Genomic DNA, 21,100 nt, shown 5'->3' with positions numbered 1-21,100 from the left:
AACCGAACAGTTCTCTTGTTGCGTAGGGAGAATTGGATTCAGAAGGTATAAATAATCGGGAAGAAAAACAAAAATGCAGATAGTTCACATTCGTTTCCCAGTGTTCTTTCTTTGGGTGTAGCTGCTTTTGTCCGTCATTTATCAATTGAAACTCAGGTCTCTTTGTCAAAGAAATCCACTTCCATCAAAATATGTCCTCATACAATATCGTTGTCGAAGTGTATAATGATCTCCTGGTTCTGCTCATTTCACTTAGCATCAGTTCATGAAGGTCTCTCCAAGCCTCTCTGTATTCATCCTGCTGGTCATTTCTTACAGAACAATAATATTCCATAACATTCATATACCACAATTTACCCAGCCATTCTCCAATTGATGGGCATCCATTCATTTTCCAGTTTCTAGCCACTACAAACAGGGCTGCTACAAACATTTTGGCACATACAGGTCCCTTTCCCTTCTTTAGTATTTCTTTGGGATATAAGCCCAATAGAAACACTGCTGGATCAAAGGATATGCACATTTTGATAATTTTTTGGGCATAATTCCAGATTGCTCTCCAGAATGGTTGGATTCGTTCACAACTCCACCAACAATGCATTAGTGTCCCAGTTTTCCCGCATCCCCTCCAACATTCATCATTATTTTTTCCTGTCATCTTAGCCAATCTGACAGGTGTGTAGTGGTATCTCAGAGTTGTCTTAATTTGCATTTCTCTGATCAATAATGATTTGGAACACTCTTTCATATGAGTGGTAATAGTTTCAATCTCATCCTCTGAAAATTGTCTGTTCATATCCTTTGACCATTTATCAATTGGAGAATGGCTTGATTTCTTATAAATTTGAGTCAGTTCTCTATATATTTTGGAAATGAGGCCTTTATCAGAACCTTTAACTGTGAAAATGTTTTCCCAGTTTGTTGCTTCCCTTCTAATCTTGTTTGCATTAGTTTTATTTGTACAAAGGCTTTTTAATTTGATGTAATCGAAATTTTCTATTCTGTGATCAGTAATGGTCTCTAGTTCATCTTTGGTCACAAATTTCTTTCTCCTCCACAAGTCTGAGAGATAAACTATTCTATGTTCCTCTAATTTATTTATAGTCTCGTTCTTTATGCCTAGGTCATAGACCCATTTTGATCTTATCTTGGTATATGGTGTTAAGTGTGGGTGCATGCCTAATTTCTGCCATACTAATTTCCAATTATCCCAGCAGTTTTTATCAAATATTGAATTCTTTTCCCAGAAGTTAGGGGCTTTGGGTTTGTCAAACACTAGATTGCTATAATTGACTATTCTGTCTTGTGAGCCTAGCCTTTTCCACTGATCCACTAATCTATTTCTTAGCCAATACCAAATGGTTTTGGTGACTGCTGCTTTATAATATAATTTTAGATCAGGTACAGCTAGGCCACCTTCATTTGATTTTTTTTTCATTAGTTCCCTTGAGATTCTCGACTTTTTATTGTTCCATATGAATTTTGTTGTTATTTTTTCTAGATCAATAAAATATTTTCTTGGAAGTCTGATTGGTATAGCACTAAATAAATAGATTAGTTTAGGGAGTATTGTCCTCTTTATTATGTTCGCTCGGCCAATCCAAGAGCACTTAATATTTTTCCAATTATTTAAGTCTGACTTTATTTGTGTGGAGACTTTTTTATAATTTTGCTCATATAATTCCTGACTTTCCTTTGGTAGATAGATTCCCAAATATTTTATGGTATCAACAGTTATTCTGAATGGAATTTCTCTTTGTATCTCTTGCTGTTGGGTTTTGTTGGTGATGTATAAAAATGCTGAGGATTTATGGGGATTTATTTTGTAGCCAGCTACTTTGCTAAAATTATGAATTATTTCCAATAGCTTTTTGGTAGAATCTCTGGGGTTCTCTAGGTATACCATCATATCATCTGCAAAGAGTGATAGTTTGGTTTCCTCATTGCCTACTCTAATTCCTTTTATATCTTTCTCGACTCTTATTGCCGAGGCTAGTGTTTCTAATACGATATTAAATAATAATGGTGATAGTGGGCAACCTTGCTTCACTCCAGATCTTACTGGGAAGGGTTCCAGTTTTTCCCCATTGCATATGATGCTTACTGATGGTTTTAAATATATGCTCCTGACTATTTTAAGGAAAAGTCCATTTATTCCTATGCTCTCAAGTGTTTTTATTAGGAATGGATGTTGGATTTTATCAAATGCTTTTTCTGCATCTATTGAGATGATCATGTGGTTTTTGTTTGTTTGGTTATTGATATAGTCAATTATGCTAATAGTTTTCCTAATATTGAACCAGCCCTGCATTCCTGGTATAAATCCTACTTGGTCATAGTGTATTATCCTGGTGACAATTTTCTGTAATCTTTTTGCTAATATTTTATTTAAGATTTTAGCATCAATATTCATTAGGGAGATTGGTCTATAATTTTCTTTCTCTGTTTTCAGCCTACCTGGTTTAGGTATCAGTACCATATCTGTGTCATAAAAGGAGTTTGGTAGGACTCCTTCAATCCCTATTTTTTCAAATAGTTTATATAACATTGGAGTTAATTGTTCTTTAAATGTTTGGTAGAATTCACATGTAAATCCATCTGGTCCTGGGGATTTTTTCTTAGGGAGTTGATTGATAGTTTGTTCTATTTCTTTTTCTGAGATGGGACTGTTTAGGATATTTACTTCTTCCTCTGTTAGTTTGGGCAAGCTGTATTTTTGGAGGTATTTTTCTATTTCATTTAAGTTGTCAAATTTATTGGCATAAAGTTGGGCAAAGTAACTCCTAATTATTGCTCTAATTTCCTCTTCGTTAGTGGTGAGTTCTCCCTTTTCATTTTTAAGACTAACAATTTGATTTTCCTCTTTCCTTTTTTTAATCAGATTTACTAAGGGTTTGTCTATTTTGTTGGTTTTTTCATAGAACCAACTCTTAGTTTTATTAATCAATTCAATAGTTTTTTTACTTTCAATTTTATTGATCTCACCTTTTACTTTTAGAATTTCAAGTTTAGTGTTTGACTGGGGGTTTTTAATTTGTTCCTTTTCTAGCATTTTTAATTGCAAACCCAATTCATTGACCTTCTCTTTCTCTATTTTATACAAATAGGCCTCTAGAGATATGAAATTTCCCCTTATTACCGCTTTGGCTGCATCCCATACATTTTGGTATGATGTCTCATTATTATCGTTTTCTTGGGTGAAGTTATTAATTATGTCTATGATTTGCTGTTTTACCCAATCATTCTTTAGTATGAGATTATTTAGTTTCCAATTATTTTTTGGTCTACTTCCCCCTGGTTTTTTGTTGAATGTAATTTTCATTGCATCGTGGTCTGAAAAGGATGCATTTACTATTTCTGCCTTACTACATTTGAGTTTGAGGTTTTTATGTCCTAATATATGGTCAATTTTTGTATAGGTTCCATGAACTGCTGAAAAGAAAGTGTATTCCTTTCTGTCTCCATTACATTTTCTCCAGAGATCTATCATATCTAGCTTTTCTAGTATTCTGTTTACCTCTTTGACTTCTTTCTTATTTATTTTCTGGTTTGATTTATCTAATTCTGAGAGTGCAAGGTTAAGATCTCCCACTATTATAGTTTTACTGTCTATTTCTTCTTGCAGCTCTCTTAGTTTCTCTTTTAAGAATTTAGATGCTACCCCACTTGGTGCATATATGTTTAATATAGATAGTGCTTCATTATCCATGCTACCCTTTAGCAAGATATAGTGTCCTTCCTTATCTCTTTTAATTAGGTCAATTTTTGCTTTAGCTTGATCTGAGATCAGGATGGCTACCCCTGCTTTTTTGACTTCACCTGAAGCATAGTAGATTTTGCTCCAACCTTTTACCTTTAACCTGCATGTATCTCCCCGCTTCAGGTGTGTTTCCTGTAAACAACATATTGTAGGATTCTGGCTTTTAATCCATTCTGCTAACCGCTTCCTCTTTATGGGGGAGTTTACCCCGTTCACATTTATGGTTAGAATGACCAATTCTGTATTACTTGCCATCTTGTTAACCCCGGTTTATGCTTTCCTCCCTTCTTTCCCCTTTCCCCCCTTCCAAGTATTAAGCTTGTGAGCACCCCTTGTTTCTCACAGCCCTCCCTTTTTAGTGTCCCTCCCCCCGCCTTAGAGTTCCTCCCCCTATCTTACCCCTTTCCCTCCCAGTTCCCGTATTCCCTTCCGCTTAGCTTATTCCTTCCCTTTCCACTTTTCCCTTCTCACTTTTCAATGAGATGGGAGAAGTTTCACCATAGATTGAATATGTCTTAAGATTTTTCACTTAAAGCCAATTCTGAAGGCAGTAAGATACCCACTATATTCATCCCCCTCCATTCTTTCTCTCAGATATAATAGGTTTCCTATGCCTCTTCATGAGATGTACTACCCCCACTTTACCCTTTTTCTGGTACAATGTCCTTTCCACATCAATTTCTAGAACAAGGTATACATGTATTCTTTATGCATCTATATAGTCAAAATATAGTTCCCAAGATTAATCTTTACCTTTTTAGATTTCTCTTGAGTTCTATATTTGTAGATCAAACTTTTTGTTAAGTTCTGGTTTTTTCATCAGAAATAGATGAAATTCGCTTACTTCGTTGAATGTCCATCTTCTTCCCTGGAAAAAGATGCTCATTCTCGCTGGGTAAGTTATTTTTGGTTGCATACCAAGTTCCTTAGCCTTTCGGAATATCATATTCCAGGCCCTTCGATCTTTTAATGTGGATGCTGCCAGATCCTGGGTGATCCTTATTGTGGCTCCTTGATACTTGAATTGGGTTTTTCTAGCCGCTTGCAATATTTTTTCTTTCATCTGAGGGTTCTGGCATTTGGCCACTATATTCCTTGGTGTTTTGATTTTAGGATCCCTTTCAGTGGGTGATCGATGAATCCTTTCAATGTTTATTTTTTCCTCTGTTCCTATGACTTCTGGGCAGTTCTCTTTGATAATTTCCTGGAAGACAGTGTCCAGGCTCTTTTTTTCATCATGTTTTTCTGGGAGTCCAATGATTCTCAGATTGTCTCTCCTGGATCTGTTTTCCAGGTCTGTTGTCTTTCCCAGAAGGTATTTCACATTTTTCTCCATTGTTTGATTTTTTTGGATTTGCTTGACTGATTCTTCTTGTCTCCTCGAGTCATTCAATTCCACTTGTTCAATTCTGATTTTCAGTGAAGTATTCTCTTCACTCACTTTTTTAAAATCTTTCTCTAATTGTCCAATTGAGTTCTTTTGTTCTGTGGAATTTTTTTCCATTTCGCCAATTTTGTTTTCCAGTTCACTAATCCTATTTTTCAAGGATTTTACTTCTTTATCCACTCTCTCTTTAACTGACTTCTCCAGGCTCTTTTGCCAAGCCTCCCTCTCCTTTTCCCAAGCTTCCTTCTCCTTTTGCCAAGCCTCACTCTGCTTTCCCCATTTTTCTTCTAGCTCCCTTGTGAGAGCCTTTTTAATCACTTCTATGAGGTTCATCTGTGCTGAGGAACAGACGATCTCCTCCTTTGGGGAATCACCTGGGGACTGTCTGTTTTTAGTCTCCTCAGGATTTAGAGTCTGCTCTCTATCTGTGTAGAAGCTGTCTAGGGTTAAAGTCCTCTTCAGCTTCTTGCTCATTCTGTCTATTAATCAGAGACAAACTACCAAAGAAAAACAGAAAAAACTGGAGTCTTTCTTTGGGGGGGGGGCTGGGTGTGTTATCGAGCTTCCTCTACAGACTGCAGGTGGCAGCAGTGAGGCACTAGCAGGACTGTGCTGCGCCTGTGCTCTGAGATCCCAAAGCGTGCTGAGTCACTGAGGGGGGGGAAGGGGGGGGCGGCCAGGTCCTGAGAGACTCCAGCTGTTTGCGGTTGTGCTCTTCAGCCCCGGTGTTTTTAGCTTCTCTGCTGGGCTGTTGACTTGCTGCAGGTTCCAAACCTGTAGCGAAGCTCTCCCCGCAGAGACAGCTGCGATCACTCCCCACCCCCTCTCCAGTCTGCTCCCGTGCTCTCACTGCTGCTGCCCGCCGCCTGCGCCCGATCTAAAACCGCCCCAGCCCTCCAGTAAAGACAGACCTTTCTTGGCGGATCTCAAGGATGGCTTCTCTTGGTAACTATTTGTGGGTTTTTTTCAGTCAAGCATTGATTCAGAGGCTTGTAATGAAGTGGATAGTGAGAGAAAGCGCGGAGCTTATGCAACTGTGAGCCTCCTCTCCGCCATCTTAACCGGAAGTGTATAAAAATCTTCTAAATTTATAAAGAAATAAGAGGGGAAGGAATAGAATAGGACTATTGAAGAGTATGTAGTCAATGGGAATGGGATAAGGTGTGTGTAGATTAATGTTAAGTAATAGCAAAACAAGGTAGCAGATTAAAGTAAAGCAGAGAAATCAGTAGGGATAGGAAATAAGAGATAAAAACATAATACTGATTGAGAGTAGAAGACAAGAAAAAAATGCAAGGGTAGTGATCATTGATCTCAGACAAAGTTAAAGCTATAACATATTTAATAAAAAAAAGAATAGGAAAATGAATCAATATTGCTTTAGATTATTTAAAATAATTAAATACTATAAGTTTGGAATATTGCTGTGGTATAGGAAATGATGAGTCGATGTCTTTAGAAAAATATGGAAAGACTTGGACTTACAAAGGATTATGTTCATCTTTTGAGAAACATAAAACAAACAACCATAGTATGGCCTTACATAGATGTATATATGAATGTATATATGTATATGTGTGTATAATTATAGATATCTGTGTAAATGCATGTGTATACATATATGTAAATATATATGTATTTTATCTGCCTATATGAATATATCTGCTTATTCTTCTTAATAGAAGTGGGGAGAGGGGAAAATAGAATGAAGTAAAAAATATATAGCAGAAAACAAAAGAAAATCTATAAGGAAGCAAAGATGGACATCTCTGAATAGAATTTTATTATGTTAAATATGTTGTATTATGTTATTAAATTCTATTATAAATTACATACATATTACATATATTATTATAGAGGCTTTCTTGAAATCAAAATTTATTGTCTCTTATTTAGAATTTTCTCTTATTTAATGCTGTGTACATCACAACTTTTTTCTTTTTTTCTATTTTGAAATAAGTTAATTTTAAAATTCTTACAATATATATTGCTTATCTTTCTCATCAAATTTGCAAATTTTGCAAATCTTAAAATGCTAGACATTATTCTTATTATTACTATTATTTGAGATTTATCATACTTTGCATTTATGGGAAGGTGACTCAGATGGTTGCTACTTCCCTCCCTACTTCACTCCCACCATGCTATTCCTGCTTTTTACATATTTAAATCCCTAGTTCCCCACATCAAGGTGGGAATAAAACTCTTTCTTTGCTAATCTAATCAATGTTTAATCCAAAGGAGATGTGATGGAATTTTTAGGGAAATTATGTGTATACATACATACATATATGTATGTAACTATGTGTGTATGTTTTCCACTACATAATCAAGAAGGAAAACTATATCAAACAAAGTATAGAAAACAAAAATATCAAATATAGTTAAATAGATACCTTTTTTCTTTTATTGCTCTTTGATCCTGTCGTATAAAGATAAAAAGGAAGGAAGATAGGATAAAATGATGTCACAGCCTTTTTGAATACTCTCATTTCCTACTTTTCTATTATTAAATTAACTGGGGCTGAGTAAAGAGAAAGGCATGATGAATGCAAATTCATCTTTAACTGAATGGGTTTTTACAGTATTAATGTGTAGCCACAGGCCTCATGAGGCAGCTAGGTGGTACTTTGGATAAAAGGCTGGATATGAAATCTAGAAGACCTGAGTTCAAAGCTAAAACTAACCCCATAGCGCTTACTAGCTTTGTGACCTGAGGAAGTCAACTTTATTTCTTTTAGCATCAGTGTCCTTATTATCACCTTCAAAATGTGGTACTGAAGATAAAGTGATCTAACTATAAAGCATTTTGAAAACCTTGAAACATTACATAAATGCTGGTTATTATTATTATCATTATTATCAGTGTGAAAAAGAGAGACAAACACAGAGACAGACACAGGCAGAGAGAGAACACATTCTGGCAGTCTGGTGGAGACCATAAGACTACTTCTTAGAATATGTTATTCTAAGATTGTTAAATGTTATTCTCAAAATAACATTTTGTTGCCCACATTTATAATGCTAAATTTCATCTAATAGTAGTAAAAATAAAGATGTGGTTTTTCTTATCCAAATTCACAGACACCCCACCCCCGCTGAAATCCCCAGATTCAAACATCCATTTAAGAATTCTTGGTCTAAGGGGGCATGACATATCAAATAGCTTGATGGAAACTCAAGAGTTCCTCCTTTGAGGTTAAGGACTAAGAAGAGCACAAAAGAAAAGTAAACAAAGAAAAATGTTCTTTATATATTGTGTCATGCTATATCTTTGTATGCATCTGTCCTGTCTTCCTAGTTAATACAAAAGCATGAGCAAAGGTTCTTGCTCTTTTCTCCATCAAATTGCTTCTACTTGAACATATTAAAGACTAATCTCTCTACAAAGGGTATGGAATTCAGGATTTTCATTAATTCAAATGAGTTTCCCTCAAAACCAGCCTAAATTTTTGGTTATCACACAGAAATTTATTAAGAAAATAATGAATAGGAGCAGCTAGGTGGCGCAGTAGATAGAGCGACAGTCCTGAAGTCAGAAGGATCTGAGTTCAAATCTGATCTCAGATACTTAACACCTTTTAGCTGTGTGAGCCCGGGCAAGTCACTTAACCCCAACTGCCTCAGGAAAAAAGAAAATAATGAATAAAGAGCAAAACAGATTCAAAAAAGGATTATTGTGAAACTCAGTTATTATGTAACAGAATTGAATTATAGCATGATGAAGTAAAGCATCCATTATTATCTCCCATTAGATTAACGGATTGTCCAAACAACTACACCATTCAGATTTGGATCCACTGGTGGCGACTTTCATGAGTTATATATTAGAGCACTGGACTTTGGGAAGGCAAAAAAAAAAAAAAAAAGTGATGTAGGGAATAAATTTAAAATCACATGATTCTAGAGGAAGACTAGAATACACCAGAAAGAAAATAAAAGGGATTTTAAATTCTTCTAAAAGAAAAAGAAGCAATTTATAGAACTTGGAAAAGGACTGCAAAACAAAAACAAACAACCACTACCACCAAAAAAAAAAAAAAAAAAACCCTCCAAATTTTAGAGATAAAGAGAAATCTCTCATGGAAACTGGGGATAACAACAAACATCCAACATAATGTAACATAAGAGTTTTGTAATGGGATAGAAAATAAAGACTAGGAAAAAAAAAAAGATGGTAAGAAAATGGATTTAATGAATATTCTCCATGTAACTTTATAAATGAAAAACAAGTAGAGAATGTAGAGAATGATAGCCCATATTTATGTAATGTTTTAGGGATTGAAAAATACTTTGCTTATAATAACCTAATAAGACATCTTTATTTTATATCTGAAGGAACTTAAGTTTTAAGAGGAGGTAAAGGAACTCACATTTTCCAATTCATGCAAGAGACTTTTATATGGATATGTGGTTAGAGTGAGGTGTTAAGGAGTCCCAAGCCATTTGCATAATCTCTATATGGAACAAAAATCAATGCAGCAGAGAGAACAATGGATTGAGTGTTAAATGATCTAAATTAAAATGCTAATTCTGCATGATCACAGATTCCTCTTCAATAAAAGAAGGACATTGGACTAGACTGGTGCTTCCCAAATATTTTTTGTTCATATCCCAGTGTTATTCTTTTCCATGAGGTGTCCCAATTCTGAAAGTTGAAGATGACAACACTAAGAAGAATTGTAAGATTTTAAAGCCTAATTCAATGTCCATTTCTTCCATGGAACCATTCTAAATTATCCCATATCAGTAATGCCCTTTTTTCCCTTAGCCCCCATACATTTTGTTTATGTCACCATTCTGACTATTTATTTATGTGCTACAAAGCCTTGATGATCTAAAAGCTCCATAAGGGCAGCGAAAATGTATTAATTTTTAGTTTCCTCAGTAGCCATTATAGTGTGTTGTATACAAGAATTGTTTAATAAATGTATGTTAAATGAAATGTAATGAGTGGCTTTTTGATTGTTCTCTAAATATGTACATTGTCTTAGAAAGATTCATATAATTGGAATTAAAGTACATGGGTTTAAATTCTGGATCTGTTATTTCCAGGTTTTGCTTCAAGTAATCCTGGAGAAATCAGTTGACCCTTCAGGTCTTAGTTTCTTCATATGTAACATAACAGGATTTAAGTAGATACTATTATTCAAGGTCTCTTCAAATCCTGTGATTTTTCTTTCTTCTCACTCTTTCTCTCCTTCCCTCTCCCTCCCTCTCTCTATCTCTGTCTCCCTCTGTGTTTCTCTTTCTCTGTCTCTGGGTCTGTCTGTCTTTCTCTCTGTCTGTCTCTGTCTCTGTCTCTGTCTCTGTATAGCAAATGGGTCGATATGGAGAGATGAATGAAGGAGAAAAACAGGAATTGGACAAATATTAGAGACATGAAGCAGCAACTCCAGAATATGCTATTAATGTTTTTGACACTTTCCCTTTATAAGCTGTGAGGAATTCTCATGTTGGGACACTGAACTTTTCCTCCATATCAACCTAATAAATGCTAAAATATTTCTTTTTGTAAATATCTATTCCTAGTGTCTATATCTAAAGTAGAAAAATAGAGTCATATTCCAGGTGAATCTATGATTTATAAATGAGATCTAGACCATATTTTACATAATGATACCACACTGGCTACAATTTTAAAAGGCCCCAGGCTGCGCCATATTCCATGCTGAATTGGATCATTCCACTATAATTCTTATTCTTTTGATGATCACAGGATATTGAGAAATATAATAACTATTCAAGCACACTTTAGAATATTTGGTGAGAAGTAAAAAATGCCTCTGGTGGTGAATCAGGAGGCAATGATCAGAGATGCAACATAAAGTAGAGTCCTCATCTTCATTTATATCTTGATTGTGTTGCTTTGAATGTAATTTTTCTGACTTTTTATTAATTACAATGATCTTATTTAAATAGGAATTAACCAAGAACAATATGTATCATAGGAAAATAAAACTCTTAGAAGCTGCTAATCTCATACATAAACACTTGTAGGTTTGCTAAGCATCTATTTTCCAATAAATTTGATTCTCAGCAATTATGAGGTAGGTGCTCTATTACTATCTTCATTCTACAGGTGAAGAAACTAAATGACTCTTTAATTAATTCTGTAGGATGCTGCAGGAAATGTAACCAAGGCTGGAATTAAATCTGCCTTCCTTATTTTAAACACAGCTTATCAAACAATATCATGTATCATACATTTTGGGGGTGTATTCCAAAACAAGCAAGAAGAAATTCTGCATTTCCTATAGAAAGATCTAGAGGGAAAAATATATCTGAGAAGTTCTTTCTTTGTTGACTATTTCAAATTAATCCTCGTTATAGCTTATTTATAAATTGTTGTTTGCATGTTGCCTTTCCCATTAGATCACCAGCCCTTGAAAACAAGGATTTTTTGTCTTTTTTTTTTTTTTTTTGCATCCCTAGTGCTTAGCAGACTGCCTGTATAGCAGATTCTTAATACTTTTTATTTATTGTTATTGTTATGACTATTGATTTGAATCAACTGTCTGGCAGATTTCTTGAAGGCAGGGGCAATGTCTTTTTGACCTTTGCATTTGTGCAGTGGGTGCTTAATAAATGTTTGTTGAATGAACAGAATTCAAATGCTTTAAGGCAAAAATTATTCTTCTGGATAACCATTTATTAAGTATCTACTAGAAACCTGTCACTGTATTAAGCACTTTACAGATTTTATCTCATTTGTTCCTCGCAGAAACTATAAGAAGTCAATACTATTATTATCCCCATTTTACAGTTGAGGAAACTGAGGCAGTTATAAGTTAAGTTACTAACCCAGGGTCACATAAACAGGAACAGTGAGGAAATTAGGTCTCAGGACTCCAAACACAATAACACTCTATCCCTTTCACTGCTTTATCTTTTGAACAGGATTATAAATCCTCACACATTTTCTAAAACTTCAATAATTTTATTGAACTAGTAAGGAAATATTCCTAGAGAAAATTTTAACAATACTTAGAGAACTTTGAGGTTTACAAAGAACTTGACTATAATTTTAAAAAAAAAATTTTTAATTTCTAAGAATATAAAGATGGAAAAAATACCAGTATCAATTGGTGAATAATAAATACTGATTAATGATAGTTAAAGGAAACTCAGAACTAAGATTCCCCCAAAAGCATTTCCAGGTGGTTAAGTGTAACAGTATATTTTTAAAGAAGAAAGGGGCTTAGGTCAGGTAAACTTTCAACAACAGGATTATAGAATTATATTTTGTAACTGTTCAGGGAGCATTATTTTTCCTATTTCTTACTTATCTTCTATCTCACTGCTTAGTTTATTATTCAAATCTCAAATTGAGAGGAAACTCAATTTAGAAACATCTAAAAACTGTCTTAGATCACTTCCTAAAATAGCAAGGTTTCCAGAGGGTCAATGCACTACGCATACTATCCTTTTATAATACAGCAGTGACCTCAAAACCTCATAACCCCCAATTATTATTAAGCATTTTCTAAAACCAAAACAAAATAATTAAGAAGACAAAGGCTAGAAATTAAAATTGGAAAATGAAGAATATTTTCTGTTAAAGATACGTGTGTGTGTGAAGGGCAATTTAAAAATATTTAATTGTGACTTTAATTCATATTCTAATTTCTTTGTTATAATGAGGATGCATATCTACTAAACAACAAAATTAATGTTTCTGCATTTTACTGTTTTTAATTTTTGTCCAAATAATTATACAACATTCATCTCATTTAGTTTTCAGAATACTTGTCACTAATTTATAGTGTCCTTAGATCCATCCTTTTGGTAGGCAATGGTCCCATTGGCCATCCTTCTTGTCACATGACCTACTCAATGGATTTTCACAACAGTAATTAAAATTACTTAATTACTTTAGGACCACAAAGATTCACAATTCATCAGTTTGGGCACTCACTCTATCACTGTAAGTCAGAAGACTTCTCTATCTTTATAAAAGATAATGTGTGTGTATACATATATATACACATACACACATAGAGCTAGAAAACCAGAATTATGGTTAATGATGAAATTATTATTATTATTATTATTATTTTGCAAATTGTGTCTTGTTAAATGACATCCCTAAGATCCAAAAAACATAGTATCTAAGATTAATGGAATGGAAATGAACAGTGATAAAACTAGGCAGAAAGTAAAAACTATTCATGAGATATGATACACATAGCTGTCCTGGGCACAGAAAAGGCATTAGGATATGTTTTAAGTTATAGTTTGGAAAAAAATAACAATAGAAGTGAAGAACAGTCATTTAAAGGCACAGATGCTTTAGTTGGACTTAGGCAATGCTGATTTGATAGAAGTCATTTATTATTATAATAAGAAGTTGACTCTGTGGTACTGTCCATAGTGACTTACACTGATATTTTTCTCCTTCTCTATACTTTTTTTTAATCTGATCCTCCACTTTTCATAGACTACTTAAAACTCAAATTGAGAGAGAAATCAGACTAGAAGTATCTAAAACCTGTCTTAGAATCTACCTGCTCCTACCCCAACAGCAAATATACCAGAGAACTAATAAATTATTCTATAGTATGTTAATGGATACATTCATTTTCAGTAGCATAAAATCTTAAGAGTTACTATTGTTATTAATTATTAACCAAAGCCAAATGATAATTAATCAGAAGTTGGTTTATAATAAAACTTCTTGTTAACAAGGATTACCAAAAAAACCAAAAGGATAAAATATATAATCCCTCTAAGAGAACATATGGCAAATTAACAATTCTATAAGTCAGGGTAATATATAAAATAGAAGCAAAATATTCCACTAATAATAGACTATATAAATCATGTCAATTCCAGATACAAAGCCAACAGTTTCTAAGCCTTTAAGGGTATCAAAGTTCAAGTAATGGCCACATAGATAGAATTCTTTTTTCTAAAAAAATTAGAATCTAGTTAAGTAAATATGCAATCTTTGTTTATACAGAGAATTGCTTTTCTAATAATAAAGTATTTTTTCTCATTTCACTGAAAATATCAATAAAAGAGTCAGACCCTTTCACTATCTTTACTGCAGATTTTTTTCTCAAATAAAATATTCTTAATTAAAAAGTGAATGCTAAGAAAACCTCACTTCTTTTAAGGGTTATAAAGAAATACTACCCAAGATTCCTTTACATATGCAATAACAGTACTTTATAAAACCAAAATACAATTCCTTTTACAGTGAAAATATTTTGTTAAATTCTATAAGAACTAAAAATAAAATTCCAGATTCATGATAATATTTAAATTAATGCTTTCTCCTTCCCTCTTCTTCCCTCCCTCTCCTTTTCTACACCTCCTCTAACCCCCAATCACCTGATACACAAAGTTGCACTAAGTCACTAGTTGCATCTAAAAAGAAATCCGTTCATGTGGGCTAATATATTGCCTCTAGTTACTTACTATTCTGGCCCTTCTTGCTATCATTATTTCAGTCAGAAAAAGTCAGAACTGACATACTAGCTAAGATTAAAATGTTGTTGGACAAAGGAATGACTTATTTGAAAATGTATTTTGTAAATAATTTTGCCTAGCAAAGTCACAACAGATTAGCTAACAATAGGACATATATATCAACACCTTGCTGGATGTATGCATATCATCCTACCTGTATGCTATATTATCTAAATGTATCTGCAAGAGGTATTTCTCACATATCTAATATGTGAGAAGCAGCATCAGTTGGTCAGCTAGCATGTATAAAGAACCCATTATATGCCAGGCACTGTGCTAAGGGACAAAAATGGAGAGTAAGGCAAATTAGAGTAGAGTCCCCTCTCTCAAGCACTTCAGTGTCTTTAATGACTTGAATTTCAGTCCTACTCTGTAACTCATATTGATTATGGGATCCTGAACAAATCTCTTAACTTTTAGCATTCTAAGCAACTCTTTGATTCTATAATTTGAAAACATAAAATAAAATAAAATAAAATAAAGGTGACAAACTGTATTCATAAAAGGAGTTTCTTCATGTGGGAATTCCCTAAACTAATGAAATTCTATTACCTGGTCCTTCTCTCTCTCCTATCTAATACATATCAAAATAGCAGCACAGTTTTAGGAAACGTAGATTAAGCTATTTCATTATTACACTGTGCTTGCATCATAGATTTTAAAAGATTCCTGAGACCTAAGAACAAGAAATCACAATGCTCTACCATCAGGTAAAATTTAGTGAGAAATTATGCTATATCTGGATTATAAAGAATAGTGACTATTTCAAATGCTCAAATTGCAGATTGGATTTTAAATCTTTTTTTGATCAACAAGTGTTGACCTATTGAACTATTGCTAGAGAGAGAGAGAGAGATTGAAAGAGAGAATTTATTCAAAATATGCTACTATTTGATAGATAAAATAAAATGCTTCTGTCACCTGAGTTTTATGAATTTATTCAAAGGGAAATTTAAAGCATCTTAACATCAAAATAAAAGTATTTATTTTCATTAGTTTTTACATCATCCTAGAGGAATAATTGCATTTTTTCAATACATTAAGAAGAATTCGAACTTTCTATGATATGCATGATATCATCACAGTAACAGATACTGTGTTGAAGCCAAGTAGGTCAGAAAGCATCAATCTTCTGAAGCAACATGTGATTGTCAGGAGTTGGGCTAATTATTCAGAAGGAACATTTAGAGTTCTCTACATGATTATTCATGCACTTCTGAGAAATCTTCCCAGAGTGCAGATGCCATCTATTTAAATGAAGCTTTTGAAAGGCTTTTAATTCATTTTACTTGAACAAATGTTCATTGAATATCTACTCTGTGCAAGGGATTAAAAATGAATGAGATGCAAAAATGACTGAGATCCTAATCCCTCATCCAGAGAATTTACTATTAAAGACAAAATGTATAAATATACAAGTAATTATAACACAAGACAGAATATAAGTACAAGAAGATATATCTCTATCTATATATAGATAGATAGATAGTGTTGTGGTATTTGTACTTGTTATTGAAGAACAGGTAGAATTTCTTTTTTCTTGCTGAGGCAACTAGAGTTAAGTGACTTGCCCAGGGTCACACAGCTAGGAAGTATCAAGTGTCTGAGGCCACATTTGAACTCAGGTTCTCCTGACTTCAGGGCTGGTACTTTATCCACTGTACCACCTAGCTGCCCCAAGAGGTAGAATTTCAACAGGAAAAGATATGGGAAAGGAAGACAGATGTTACAGTCACAGAGAACAGTAGATGAAAAAAAATTACAAAGATAGGAAGGTATAAGGTTGGATTGGAAAATATGAAGTAGTCTGGCTGAATGGAAACAGGAATCTGTGAGTTAAGTAGATGCAGACAAGAGTATAGAGGTTGATAGGGTCTGATTAATAAGATTTTGAATTATAGATTTAGAGCAAACATTCTTAAGCTGTTTTTAAAAATATTTTTATAATTGCATTTCATAATAATGATTTTCTTTTGTATTCCTATAGATTTTATTTTACACATTTAAAAGCCTTCTGAGAAGGGGTCTTTGAAGTTTCACCATCATTACCAAAAGAATATATGAAACACAAAAAAATTTAAAAGCAACTGGTCAGAAACAAGCAAGAACCTCACAATTGATCTAAACAAGCCACTTACTTGGCAGCTGTTCTTGATACAGAAGTGGGTTTCCTAGAGCAAGCAATGAAGGTTTTCAGGCAGAGACTGACACCATCAGCGTTGTTCATTGTATTAAGTATTTTTTATTCACTCAACAAACATTTATTAATCAACGACTATACAAAAAATCCTTATAAATGAATTTCACAAATACTTGCAGTTACAATATCTATAATTTAGGGATACATATATAGCTTCCAAGGGAAGAAATCTAAGCTGTCAACAATTAAATGACAAAATGCTCCAAAATAACACTAATTAGAGAAACTGAAATTAAAGCAACTCTGAGGTTGTATCCCCCATACAACAAATTGACAAAGATAACCAAAAAAAGTACATTAGCTATTGATGGTGAGACTGGTAAAATAAGCATACTTATATGCTGTTAGCAAAACTATAAATTCCAGAAAGCAATTTAAGCTGATACCAGAAAGTCACTGAACTCTATACCTTTTGACCTAACAATATCTCTACAAGCCTATACTAAGATATCAAAGGAAAAAGGATGCATACATAAATATAAATAGATAAAAATAAATATGGATGATAGATGTTATAGGCATAGATATAGATACAGATGACAGATCTAAGTGTGGGCTTTTTTTGTTGCAGCAAAGAAGGTGGAACTTAATGAGTGTCCAACAATTAGACAACAGTTAAATAAATTATCATATATAACCACAATGGAATATTTTTTATATCATAAGAAATGACTAAGAAAAGAGTCTCAGACAAATCTGGGAACACTTACAAGAATTAATATGGTTAAGTATGAAGAACCAGTAGAGAATTTATATGATAACTTTCTAAAGAAAAAGATCTTCAAAAAATTTAGGAACACTGATTGATATCATGACTATGATTACAGAGAGCCAATGATGCAGGATGCTACCCATTTCCTAAGTGATTGATTCAAAATATAGAATGTGACATTTTTTTTTTCTGAATACTATTGCAAATAGTAAAATAATTTGAATGGAGTTGCTCATTAACAGTGGGCAAGCAGAAACAATTTTGTTTTAAAAAATGGAAAACACTTGCTAGTATTCGATGTAAAATATTAAAAATGTATTATTGAGTAATATCAAAGAAAACATTTAGTTTTTAAAAAGAAAATAGATTTAATTTTAAAATAAAACTAAAAACATTTTAGTTTTAAGTGATAGGTAACTTTTTTCCTGAAGGATTTATCCCATCTTTTGCTTTCACAGTAACATTTATGATAGTTTCATTTATGAATTTGAGATTTGGGCAAAACTCACCATTGTTGATTAGCACATGAAGAGGATAATTCTTTTTCTTGAATTCCTTAACAAACTGCCGAATGGACTTCATGGAAGCCAGGTCACAGAATAAAAATTCCACTGAAAAAACAAAACAAAACAAAACATCTAGTTATCTTTCAAAGACATCATGGACCACAAACAAAGGTTAAAATTGCTTTGGCTCGATTCAGTCTGTCACATTTAAGTATAAGGAGATGGCAAAGTTTATGCTGACCAAATAGTAGTGAAAGTTATTGTTATTTTCTTGTTAATTTATATATACATATATATATATATATATACATACATATACATAATTACATACTTTTAATCATTACCAGTGTATTAGGGATAAGTGAGAAACAGTTTTGTTTCTCTTGACTGACCTTTAACTATGAACTAAATTGCTATAAGGCCACGTTTGTTCAGGGAAAAAAGATTTCTAGTTAGTGAATCTGAGCAGATGGAAGCTCTAGATTTATGTGCTCAAACCTATGGGAAGAGCCCTAACAGCTTCCTAATAGAGATAAGTTCCCAAAAGAGATCAGAAACATATCACCCAGGAAGTATAGTATGATGTTCATCAACAGAGTATACTTATCACAAGTATAAGATGCTATGCCAAATGAGTCACAATACAATACAATTTCTATGGACAGGTACAAGTATAAATTTTTTGTGGATTTCCATATCTCATATATTTTCTGAATTAATTTGCTGAAGTTATTATGTAGGCATAGAGAAATGTTATGGGGGGTTTTAATGTCATATTATTTAAATGTTGTTTGTTCTGGATTAATATATCCTCTGAGTCATAAACACAGAGGTATAGTTTTGAGAACATGGTATTAACTCTCTGAATGTTGTAAAGCTGATGGAGCTTTTCCGGAATCACCACATATGAATCACCTCCTATGTGATTTACTCCTTTACACATTTCACTATGTTATGGAGTTATATAATCATTTATTTTTTTTAAAGTATGAAACAATATAGATTTTTAAAAGAGCTAATCATTTCAGTGAAATTTTATATGCACTGAAATATATGGAATCTAATTAAGACTATATTATAAGTGAAAAAAAATCCAATTCTTAGAAATTTCTTTCTCAAAAAAGCCTGGCACACAACAGTAACACAAAATGTTTTTTAAAGTTTAAATGAAAAACACAACCATTATTTATTAAATATAAAAATGTATGATGTATTTGAAATAAAACTAATACTTTCACTGAAAATTAGCAATTTATACTACAATTGAATTACTCATGTGTATAGTTATAGAAGCAGTTTATATTTTTAATTATTTTTCTTTTCCATTCTCTTATGCTATGTTTGTACTCTTCATTTCAATGAATACTAATTGTCATTAAGATGGAAATAGCATTTTATTTATTATCATCAAAGAGAAATGAATGTTTGTCATAAAATATAGGGGAGGCAGAAAGCAACAATCTGAGGGGCCCAATTATTATAAATAAATACTAGTAACTGTGACAAATTTAAATATACTTTCTCACCATCATTTGTCAGTCATTTACCAAAAGAGGTTCAAGGATAGGCTATATTCCTGATAGACCTAAATGCAAATTCCTTTGGTACAATGATGTCCTGATAGCACTTTTCTTTTTTGTTTTAAGTAATTATAGATTGCTTATTAGAAAATTCTGAAATTTCAGACAATGATTTCAAGAGAAAATGTAACTTTACTTTCATCTGAAAGATTTAATGGGAAGAAACAAGGTGATAGACATTTGCTAATTAAAATATAATCATGAGACATGACACAAAATTATTCAATATGGAGTACAGAATATTAATACCTAAAACACCAGTAAATTTTATGTTCTCTAGTGAATTTAAATCAAGTAAGATATTTGAAAAGTGTGTAACAGAATATCAGAAACATAGGAGACTTAATAAATGCTTATTCTTTTCCCCCTTCTTCCAATCCCAATTTATTAAGTGCTAACTATATACCATATCAAATGTCAGTGAAGTAGTATTCTGAATCCCCAAGAATAGGCAATCAATAGATATTTAACAAATTAACAAAAACTTCCTGAACCATTTGCTTTGCTTTCAGCTTATCAGACTGAATGAAACTGTGTTCCCAATTAGATAGTGAAAATAAAGTATATCTTCTTTCCTCTAACACTGGAAAACTCCAAACACTGCATTATGTCAAAAGCCCCTTTTCTTCAACCCTGTTGTTAATATCTAAAGAGAATATGAGGCCAGGAAGTTTAAGGTACTTTCATGAGAACAAACAAAACTGGCATGCAAACCTCCTTCCAAGTTAAAATCCAATTCTCCTATATGGGAGTAATCTATGTCTTCTGAAATGTCCTTTAGGCTAAGTGCTACTGTAACTCAAGGGAATAAAAATCAGTAGTATAGTAGCCTTAAATTGATTTTAAAATTATGTATTTATGATAACTTGGTCATAAATTTTAGTTTTCTATCAAAATAGCTCTGTGGGAATAATGGACCACAAAATCCATTATATTTTTCTTTGAGTTCTTAACTAAATAATAAAAATGTACAATGCTACCTATGTTCATAATCATACACAGGTAAGCATTTCTAACAACCAAATTAGCTTCCCTTGGAAATGACAACAATCAATAAACCTTTTAGATTCTTGGAACAAAATCTATGTTTGTGAAGAAGTTAAAATTTAAAATGAGATAAATCAATGAATGGTAATGAAATGGCATCTGTTTCATGAGAGTCTCTGAGGAACATCTTGGGTCACAGAGATTTAATTAGTTACCATCCTTGACTAAGGCATCATTGCAGAGTGATATGAAAGAAAAGCCTATATGTCTGAAGATATTCTTCTTAAATGACTATCATGATTTATTATTTCCACCTTTATCCAAAACTACAATTCCCAGTTGTTTCTGATTGTCCCTTTTTATATAATATTTCAGAGGCTTGGAAGCTCAATGGAAAATACAAATATACACATGCATATGTATAACCAGAGAGAAAGAAGGACAAAGACAGAAAGGCAGAGAGATGCCTACCTGCTTACAAACAAAATCCTCTT

The 21,100-nt window shown here is 32.9% G+C and overlaps 1 protein-coding gene across 1 annotated transcript in view; it reads right to left on the bottom strand.

Moving 5' to 3' along the window:
* Positions 1–21,100, bottom strand: part of DHRSX (dehydrogenase/reductase X-linked) — a 431,936-nt gene that overhangs the window by 114,691 nt on the left and 296,145 nt on the right. The window contains exon 4 of the mRNA XM_051984589.1: positions 18,043–18,144. Within this exon, the coding sequence (XP_051840549.1) occupies positions 18,043–18,144 (102 nt within the window). The remainder of the gene's footprint in view (positions 1–18,042; positions 18,145–21,100) is intronic.

The sequence above is a fragment of the Antechinus flavipes genome, chromosome 3 (genome assembly GCF_016432865.1).
Source record: "Antechinus flavipes isolate AdamAnt ecotype Samford, QLD, Australia chromosome 3, AdamAnt_v2, whole genome shotgun sequence".
In the NCBI taxonomy this organism is placed as follows: domain Eukaryota; kingdom Metazoa; phylum Chordata; class Mammalia; order Dasyuromorphia; family Dasyuridae; genus Antechinus; species Antechinus flavipes.
The sequence above is the reverse complement of the archived record's forward strand: the minus strand, read 5'-3'. Positions and strand labels throughout refer to the sequence as shown.